Below are 10,532 nucleotides of genomic sequence, written 5' to 3'. Positions count from 1 at the left end.
ACGTAAGCATATCGAAAGAAGAAAACAAAGAAGATGAGTGTAAACCCCAAAAAATTAGCAAATAATAATTCAATAAATTAATTTTTAATAAAAAAAATTAGAAATATGAATATTATATTAAATTAGGATAAATCTCATTAGAAAAAGAATTTTGACACTAATTTCAAAGAATTTGGCCCAAGATTGGGCCAAACGGGCTGAACCAGGCCCAAACCAACCCAATCCTTATTTGAAGAACCCAGCTTTCCTTTCCCATTTTCTTCAATTCACACTGCAACATTGAAGGAGAGGAAGGGAAGGATCCCAAACCCTTATACCAAATTCAAACCACCACAACTTTCCACTCCGAGTTCCGATCGCCGCACTGTTTGCTGCCACGCGACCGCCGCGTCAAGCTCTAAGATTTCATCGGTGAGAACCCATATTGAGATTTCGTTGATTTTGATATTTTAGGTTCGTTTTAGCTTGCGGAATTTGTTGGGTTTGGTTCATTTGCTCCTTGGGTATGGTAAGTACCATTAACCCTATTCAACCTTTTGATTTAGTGTATTGAGAACTAAATTTTGGATATATATGTGTTATATATATGTTAGGTGTGTATGTATAAATGATATGAAGCCCTTGAAACCAGTGGGAGCTTGATTTGAGAACTTGGTGGGTGTTAGAGTTGAGTTTTGGTGATTGAAACCTTGCCCTTTTTGCCTAAGTGGGTTGCCTTGGACAATACGTGAAAATCGGCCAAGGTATGGTTTAGGTTTCGTGTATGTAATATATAATATTCTGTGAAGACTTAGGCTAGTTGACAATAAGATAGGAATGAATGTATGAGCATGTAATTGATTAGTGCCTAATGATAAATGTTAATTTTTGCCTTGATTGTTGATATTGGTATTGGATTGTTAAGTGATGAATTATTGATGCTTGAAAAGTGGGAAAATGTATGTATATGAGGTGGTGGTGGTTTGTTGGAGAGTGTTGTGACTAAAGTAATGAGTTATAGGTAAAGAGATTATGTATGTATTGATGTATTATTGATTGAAGTAGGTTGTGGATGATTTTGGCAAAAGAATTGGTATGTGGCTGTGTTAGATACATGTATTGAAAGTATGAAATGGGTTTGGTTTTATGAAAACGGAGGTTTGGATCTTTTGTAAAAAATTATATTTTTGGCTGAACTTCGGCGAGCCATAACTTGGCTTTCAGACCTAAAAATGATTTTAAACTTATTTTATATAAAAATTGGGTCTGTGAAGTTTACGCCGTTTGAAAAATGGAAGAAAAACGATTTAAAACAAAAAAGTTATGCGCATCGGAAGTTTAGGTTTGAAGTTTGAAATTCTGCAGCTTTTTTAGACTCAGTAAAATTTTTGGAAAAATGTACGCTCACGCGTACGCGTGGCCCACGCGTACGTGTGACCCGGCATTTGCGTACGCGTCCAGTCGCTCGCGACGCGACCAACCCTTTCGGGCTGGGATCCACACGTACGCGAGCAGGGAGTATGCGTACGCAAGCAAGCCTTATCGCACGCCCACGCATACGCGTGGCCCCTGTTTTAGCAAAATCTGGTTTTTGAGTTTTAAACCTAATTTCAAACTTCTAAACCTCTATTTTCATTCTTTTAGTCATAAAACATAGTAGTAACTCTAGTAGTAAGTTGAAGTTAGGAAATAGAGGTAACTTAGAGATGAAGTAAAGGTTGAAAATGATGAGATTTGGGATGACTGTGTGTGGCCTGAATGGTCGAGATGTATATGTGGTCGAAATGGTTGAGATGGCAAGGTATGGGTGCGATCCCCCTTGCATATTAACTTGAAAATGTATTCGGATGGCAAGTTGAGGACGGAAGTTCCCTCTCTTGTCGTGACGAGGATGTGGGAAAGGTAGAAAGGCACTCTCCTTCTTATTGTTTCTCCCATATTCTTCTCTGGTTGCAAGGTGGAAAGGCACACTCCTTCGATGTGGAAAGGCACTCTCCTTCGTGAAACCTCTAGGAGAAGGTAAAAAGGCACTCTCCTTCGTTTATGATCCTTCTGGAGATGCGTAACCTAAAGACTAATGTCTGGGTTAGCTACCAGATGTGTCGGGTTCTGGCAAAGTAACCGACACGTGAGCTCACGGCCAGTAGGATAGACATTCATCATATGCATATGTATGCTTTGTTTGCTATGCATTAAGTGGGAATGCCTAATTGATTATATTCTGTTAACTGTTGTAATTGCTACTTGAACTACTTGTTATCTACCTGTGTTTGCTTTGTCTATGCGGAATATCGAAGATGGAGGAACGGAGGAAAGGTGAAAGAGTTTAATGGTTATATTAAGTTTAAGTTAGGTTGAATAACCCTTAGAAGATCACCCCTCTTTATGGTTGATGTTTAGTACTTTAAGCTTTATAATCTGAGTGTCGGCATTCTAGGATTGCCTCTAGCATTCTCAGGACCTTATATATTATGTGCGTGGCACCTTTACCATGCTGAGAACCTCTGATTCTCACCCCATACTGTGTTGTTGTTTTTCAGATGCAGGTTAAGAGGCACCTTGCTAGGCATCTGGGCTTTTAAAGCAGAGTGGTTTCTGGGTTTCTTTTGCTATATAGTTTATGTATATATGTATGCACTTAGCTTTCTCTCCGAATAACTTGTTTATTTTGCTCCTCTTAGGTTTAAGGAGAGTTAAGATTTTATCTTTGTATTTTGGGTTGATGGGAGATGCATATATGTATGTAAATATTCTCCGGCTAGTCTTGACTTCGCAGGCTGAGTTAGGAGCTAGTTATTCTGTATCATTGACTCTCTATTCTCTCTTTTTGTCGATTTATACATATGATCTTTAGGTTTCTTCGCACCTAAGTTATCTCTTTTCTGAGTGTTGCGCTTTTCATTTTGCGATTTTGTTTTACCCGTTTTTTTTAAGGCTCCTCGTATACTATATTCTTTCTACTATTATACTATATGTATTTTATTTTAGAGGTCGTAGCGCCTCGCCACTTCTGTTTTACATCCTAGGTGTAAGGCTCTGTGTGGTAGGGTGTTACAATGAGCACGACCAGAGGAGAACGACGAAACTTATTATGTTGAAGGCAATGCAGATCAATAAGGAAGAATGCAAGCAGAGAAGAATTAGGAGAGCAGAAGATTTAGGTTGTAATTGAAGATTTACGTTGAACAAAGGTTTAGGTTGCAGCAAAGAAGGTTTACGTTATATGTAGCGCGTGTATCACAAACGAGTGAGGGGGTGAGGAGGCGCGTCTGTCCAAAAATACTTGGATAACTTGGATACATTTTTTACATGGATGTAGAGCATTATTGTATTATTATATAACTTGATGATAATTTAAAATGAAACTGGCTTTTATGTAAAAAAAAATATTAAATTATTAATTAATGATTTTCTTTTAGTGGCTAAAGATCTTTTGCATTTAGTAAGAGGTCTTTGGTTCAACATAAGTGATCTGCATGCTGTAGTTTCAAGCTACACAATACAAAGTATAAATATGTTTTTATAACATTTAGTAAGTTTTTTTTTTTAAATAATTTTTAATAAAATAAAATAAAATAAATTTTAAAATATTCACTTTTTTACTATTTTAAGGAAAATTAATTTTTTTAAAGATGAAAATAATAATTTCCTCATATAGTGCCAATTTAACAAAATCCATGTAACTTAATTGTAGGACACAAAACTGCATCATTTTTCTAAAATGTTTAACATATTCTGCAGGAATTAAAAAATGGCCGCTAATTAGAAAAAAAAAAAAAAAAAACTCCGCAATTTATCATTTTTTGTGGTGTTCACATACAATTTATCAGTGGTGGTGCTAATTCAAAAGCATGTTAATGAATGCTTTAACCATCCATGTGTGGATAAAAATTTGAATTAAGTTCTGAACAGCTGTATCTCAACACGATGCTACTAAAAATGATGTGAGATTGATGCCATTGAATAAGAGCATCATAGTATTGGACCACAGAAATCATATATGTAGGTGTGGAAGTAGAATATTACCATATTTATTATTGTATTTCATTTATTGTTATAATAACCTCATTATGTACATTATTACTTTTTATAATTCATTACTCATTTGATACTCATAAATAAAATGCACTAAATTCAGACTCTTCAAATCTAGAAATGACTCATAAATTTTAATTTTTGAATATTGATTATGTAGATATATTTGAGATAACAACATTATAAATTGCTTTTCTCACTCATTATTATTTTACTTTATTTGTTTGTAGCCTTTCAACTTGAGGTGAGACAAGTCAATCAAGAGTAGTTTAATTTGTGTAAAAATTTACATTAATATTTTTTTTAATGTCAAGAGTTTGAATCCTCATATAATGAAAAAATGTTGCATAGACAATACACCATTGCTTGAAAATCGCTAGGAATTTTAATGCTTCAATTGAGGTAAAAATGCTTCAATTGAGGTAAAAACATTACTTTACTAGGTTAATGTAAATGTTAGGCATCCTAAGAAAGTTCAAAACACAGGTGGCAAGATATTTTTTGGTTCCTCTAAATAATGTTTGATATGAAAATAAAACTATATAGATATCAGATATATCATATATCAAATAAGATAAGTAATAATCCAAATATGGAAAAAGGAAAAATGATAAAGAACATTAAGAGTAGAGTTAAAACTCAATTCTAATTAGATTCTTGGATTGATCCAAAAAGAATAGGACATGATGAAAAACAAAAGAAAAAAAAAATCACAAGTAATTCCTCTTATGTGATGGTATGAATGTGACACGATGGTATGAACGTAGTACAAAAGTATGAAAGTGTATGATATATAACTTGTGATATTGAGTTGGTTTAGATGATTCTCGAAGAAATATATATGTATAAACTTATTATTTGTCATAAACTTATTTTAGGATTGAATCCGATGTGTTTAAAAATTCGACAAATTTACGAGCCTATTCAAAAGAGTTATACTAGTTATAACTCAAAATCATAACTTTAAAAATTCATATTGACATGTATATTAAAATTTAAAATAAAATAACAAATAAATTTATAAAATTTTACGCTTTGAACAGATTAATTTCTCAAAAAAAAAAAAAAAACCAATAAAATCTTCTACTATAATAGATATAAACAAACTTCGTTTAAATTAAACCATTTTATCCGAATCATAAAGGCTAATCTAAAAGTAATTTTTTCACGTCTACTATCATAAAAGATTTCATTGATACTTTTTTTCTTCTAAAACTAATCTATCCGAAATATAAATTTTTAAGACTTATTTGTCACTTTATTCTAAAATTTATAGTTCATAATCCACACTTAGCGTACTACTCTGATAGAGGTAAACTCCAGAAGGTGCAGTCCTTAGCTTTGTTTGTGGGTGGTTGGAGAAGTCAATCTACTGGCTTCAAGACATACATTTTACAAGAATGTGGATCCACTGTAGCACTCAATTTATTCACGAATAGTTTCTTCAATGTCTTGTGCTGCATTCATTCAAAACCATACCTTACAACATCAGTAACCCCCCAATAGTTTCAAAACTCACGTGCAGTTGTATTCATGTAAAATTGATAGTTAAAAAATAATTTGGTCAAATATTCAAATTATTCAATAATTCTCAACTAAGACAATTAGACAACTGATTTGAGTTTTTACCTAGCCGATAATGTATTCGTGTTTAACTTTTTTTCTTTTAGATTTTGGGATTTGGTCTAATCCCTGTTAAATTTACTATTCCATTTTGATCTTCATTTTCTAAAAATATAAGCACAAATGACCCTAAAAATTTTCAAAAATGTGAGTTTTATAGATATCAAAACTAAAACATAATATACGCTAATCCTAATATATTCTCCTAATTATCCTCTTAATATTAAAATAGTAAAAAGATAAGAATAACTATCTTCTTTTTTTTTTTAAAAAAAAACATATATTTGAATTTTTACTTATGTAAGTATTAAGAGGATAAATAGGAAGATGAATTAAGACTTCGAATCATTACTCATATACAATAAGTCCATATATTAAGTATGAAAAAAAAAAAAGTGAAAAATTAATGCAATTGTTTTCACATGAAGTTGATAGATGAAAAACGTTATATAGCAATTTAATCAAACATGTCAAATCATTTAATAATTTTCAGCTATTAACTTTACATAAAAACAACTGTATCCAAGTCTCCACAAGAAGAGAACATACCTCCCAAAGGTCTCTTGCTTGAACAACACTGTTTTGGGGAATGCCAATGTCATCCCAATTGGCTGTGATGGCATTGCGCCGAGGCCCTCTATTAAGCAACACAACAGCTACCTTATACCCTGAAAGAGGACCTGCCCATATCTGCACCCAAAAACATGCATATCAACCCTTCTTGCTAATTTCAGACTAGACACACACAATCATATTTGTTTGTTTTAATTACCTCTTGATCACCTTCCATCCTAACCTTCTTGGCTTGTACACCAAGCGAATCTAACACGGTACGAATTTAATATTGTTAGTGACAGAATAACAAGTTAACGACGACTACTAAGCCTTTTCCTACTAGATAGGATCAGAATAACAATGTTAATGCGATGATTGCATCAAATCACCTTGGTTAACTGCAATAACTTCTTTGTTTGTGATTATCTCCACAATCTCTTTAGACATGTTTCGAACGTCGCAACCGAGAAGAAGAGGAGCCTGCACTAAAACTTATAATGAGAAACAAGAATGCTCCCAATGAACATTACTAACTATGACATGAACTGGGATACAAGCGTGCATCTTCATACCTTGGAAATGGCCCATAAACTGAAATGAACAATGTATTCATCTTTTGTCATTCCTCCATTTCCCACCTCAAGCATATCAGGATCTGTTCATTTGATAAAATCCAACAGAAAACTTGTTCAATTTCAGAATTCAGACAAAGCTACTGATAAGTGAAATCTAAATTTCTAGATTTCTAACCATTCCAACCGCCCGGTTTTGCGAGATCAGCATAAACTTCATTCATATCAGCCCTTGAAATCATACTGTTGTAAAAAGAGGCTAGTTAAATAAAATTCCAAATTCAATTACAAAACTTCTAGAATTAGAAAAAACTGAATCCATATTTTTGCACCTTTCCCATGAATCAGTGATGTCATTTGTAGTTCTCCAGCTATTTCCGACTCGAGTGCCCCATAAAGCCGGATGCATGTCGCCCCTAAACAAACAAAGCAATTGCAATTAGAAGGAAGAAACTAAAATTAAAACAACACAAAATTGTGGAACATATAAGAGTTTTACCATTCACATAGAGAGAAGAAGATTGGACGACCAGCGTTCATTAATGCTCGAGTCATAACAGGATATCTGCGAATAAGAAAGAAGAGCAAAGTTTTCAAACTCATGAATGATGATCAAAGGAAAACATAAAAGGTAAAGTGAAAATATACTTTCAACTACCTAACAGTTGGTTTTGATCCATCATGGTTACAATTGTCATACTTCAAATAATCAATACCCTGCAAAATAAGGCATCGTTACGACTTATTTAATAGCGATCGATTGATATGTATGTTCCTTAAAAAATAAAGATAATGTTTGCTACCCATGATGCAAAAGTCTTGGCATCTTGAAACTCATGACCAAGTGAACCAGGCATCTTTTTGCTACAAGTGAAATACCTGCGAAATCGCGAAACGAAACCTTAGTTTAAAGAATCAATGGTTGAATGAGAAAATGGGACTAGTTTGATTGGGAATTCGGCCAAGTCTATGTACCCTGCATCGGAATAAATTCCAAGCTTAAGACCCTTGCTATGAACATAATCTGCAAGAGCTTTGATTCCAGAAGGGAATGTAGATTTCTTTGCTACCAAATTGCCCTGCAAGATTATTTGGAACAAATTGTTTTTTGACACAATGCACTAACTTTCAAGGATAAAAAGAATAGAAGGAAGAAAATCAAAGAAAAACCATAGGTATAAGACCTTATCGTCACGGTTTAGCTCAGCCCAGCAATCATCTGCATGAATGGTATGATTATAGTTACAGCATTTTGCTTTGTGAAAAATGAAATCAAAATAGAAGAACTTGAAAATTTAGTTGCTTTCATATGTACCTATGTTTACAAAAGTGTATCCAAGCTTTGAAAGACCAGTCGAAACAAGCGCATCGGCTGCAATCGAAAATCTATAAATCAAGCCATTGCCTTAACAATTCTTGATTGTATACAAATAAAGATTAAATTGAAATGCAAACAATGATAGGTTTGAAATCCAATTTAGGGAAGAACTGCAAAATTGAATACAGAACTAACAGAACAGTGCCTTCTATGAAACATTAATTCACAATTTCAAATGCCAAGTACTTATAAAATTCACATGGAACAAATTAAAGATATGAATGATCAAATACCAGTTTCCCGGATGATTTTTTCATTAATTTGACAGTTGAAGTGATTCCAACTGTTCCATCTGCACAAAGAGTTTTCACAAATCAATCAGCATCATCAATCATTTAATGCATATATCCAAAAGTCCAAAACAATTGAACATGAATGAAAAAAACAAACAAATAAATAAAGAGAAAGGTCCAATCATATATACCAATGACAATAATTGATAAAAAAAATAATTATAAAAGAGAATAAAACAAAGAAAGCATATAACAAAATAACAGAATTGCAATCAAAAGAACAAGAAAACAAAGATTTAAGATTATACATACCCCATAGGAGGAGTTGTTCCAAGGCCATTAGCAAGAAGGCTTCTTCTGTGTTGGTCCACCACATTACCAAAGTTGGCTGAAGCAGGAACACAATTCAATGAGAGATTCAAAAGGGTCACCAAAACCACCACCACCAAGATCTCATAACCAACCCTTCTCTCCATTGTTGCTTACTTCAGCAACTACTCTATGTTACTATGTTACTACTTACTACTGCTACCCTTTACTTAGTGAACTAGTGTGTGTTTTCTTTATCTATTTATATTGTTTTATTATACTTTTGATTTATTGTTAGATCAAGAGGGTACAATAACGTGTTCCTGTGTCAGAGGTTAGTGTTTTATGTAATCATGATCATTCTGGAAGATATATATAATAAATTTGTCATTATCTAAATTTAAATTTTACATTTGAATTGATTTGTTTATTTTTAGGATTAGATTTAGATTTAAATTTAATATTTGTTATTTTGTTATTTTGTTATTTAGTTAATTATGATTATAATCACTTTCTAATAAAATTGTAATTTATTTATTTATATATAATAAATAAATTTGGTATAAGAGTTTAATATTTTTTATTTTTTTTATAATATTTTTTAACCCAACAAACTAAAATTTAATTTGTTGGAGATTAAAATTCTATTTAAGAGTTTATCATTAATCAATAAATTATTTTATATATAAAAATGAGATTCGAATGTGCAACACTTATTTATATTCATGAAAAAAAATCACTCATCATCATTGAATAATAAATATTGATTATTAATATGAGTAAGTATAACATAATCATTATTTATCTAATGAGAATAATGTAAGATTAAATGATTAATATTAAATACAAATCCAAAATTATCATGACCGTATCATTTATGGTTTTTTTAAATAAATAGAGGTGGTAACAAGGTAGATAAAGATTTAGGTAGGAGTGTTCATGGCCCGGCCCGACCCGAAGACCCGGCCCGGCCCCGAACCTTTTAGGGGCTAATTTAGTGTGATTTCATCGGGTCTAGGGTCGGGTAAGGGTCTCAAAAATAGACCCGGTCATTATTTCGGGTCGGGTCCGGGTCATAGCTCGGGTCACCCGAACTCGTCCCGGTGGCCCGGTCATTATACACAATTAATATTTTGTGTTATTAGTGATGGATGATGACTATTCTTATGTGAAATTTAAGTATTGTAAACCTTAATATTTTGTGTTATTAGTCATTATAAGACTATAAGTTAATGTTTTATGTTTAAAATGCATAAGACTTTAGACTAATTCATAATATTGTGTTATTTGTATTGATTTAAATATTTGGTGTTATTAGACAATATTAGTATTGATTGTGGTTATGTTTTAATTTTAGAAAATGGTTGGTTCTTGTTATAATTTTTTAAGTGAATTTTACTATGTGAATTGTGAAATAATGATTGGACATTAGGTGATTTTTACATGTTGAAGACCGGTTTTCACCCGGTTTTTACTCGGTTTTCACCCGGCCCGAAGATGCATAGGTTTCATCGGGTCTAGGGCCGGGTTAGGGTCATGAAATTAGGCCCGATCTATATTTCGGGCCGGGTCTGGGTCAGGCCAAACCCGGTGTGACCCGGCCCATGAACACCCCTAGATTTAGGGATGTTTAAATTTAAATTGATCTAAATTAAATATTTAAATTGTTTATCTAATTCAATTCAAATCGAAAATTGATTGGATTCTATTTTTTGTAAATCGCTAGATCGGATCAGATTTTGAATTTATTTTTTATAACTGGTTCAATCCAATTCAAACCGCACAATGTGCTATAATATTATTATTTTATTATTATATTTATAATTATATTTATAACATATTCAATTT

The 10,532-nt window shown here is 32.5% G+C and overlaps 1 protein-coding gene across 1 annotated transcript; it reads right to left on the bottom strand.

Annotated features, from left to right (window-relative positions):
* Positions 1-5,101: 5,101 nt before the first annotated feature.
* LOC107639718 (alpha-galactosidase 1) lies at positions 5,102-8,942 on the bottom strand. Its single transcript, XM_016343289.3, has 15 exons — positions 8,688-8,942; positions 8,376-8,434; positions 8,080-8,136; positions 7,949-7,983; positions 7,740-7,843; positions 7,568-7,643; positions 7,423-7,481; positions 7,264-7,329; positions 7,097-7,180; positions 6,943-7,007; positions 6,765-6,847; positions 6,582-6,672; positions 6,410-6,459; positions 6,187-6,327; positions 5,102-5,471 (listed from the first exon to the last, which is right to left on the bottom strand). The coding sequence occupies exons 1-15, from the start codon at positions 8,849-8,851 to the stop codon at positions 5,379-5,381; spliced, it is 1,227 nt and encodes a 408-aa protein (XP_016198775.1). The 5' UTR covers positions 8,852-8,942; the 3' UTR covers positions 5,102-5,378.
* Positions 8,943-10,532: the final 1,590 nt, after the last annotated feature.

This window comes from Arachis ipaensis, chromosome B4 (assembly GCF_059453495.1).
Source record: "Arachis ipaensis isolate K30076 ecotype BB chromosome B4, ASM5945349v1, whole genome shotgun sequence".
Lineage (NCBI taxonomy): Eukaryota > Viridiplantae > Streptophyta > Magnoliopsida > Fabales > Fabaceae > Arachis > Arachis ipaensis.
This window is presented reverse-complemented; position numbering and strand designations above follow the sequence as displayed.

Excerpts from the sequence above, each read along its gene's own strand:
- LOC107639718 (XM_016343289.3), bottom strand. The coding sequence starts at position 8,851 with ATGGAGAGAAGGGTTGGTTATGAGATCTTGGTGGTGGTGGTTTTGGTG. Across the intron at positions 7,008-7,096 it reads ATCACTGATTCATGGGAAAG|TATGATTTCAAGGGCTGATA; the intron begins GTGCAAAAATAT and ends TTTTTACAACAG. Across the intron at positions 6,460-6,581 it reads AGTTATTGCAGTTAACCAAG|ATTCGCTTGGTGTACAAGCC; the intron begins GTGATTTGATGC and ends GTACCGTGTTAG.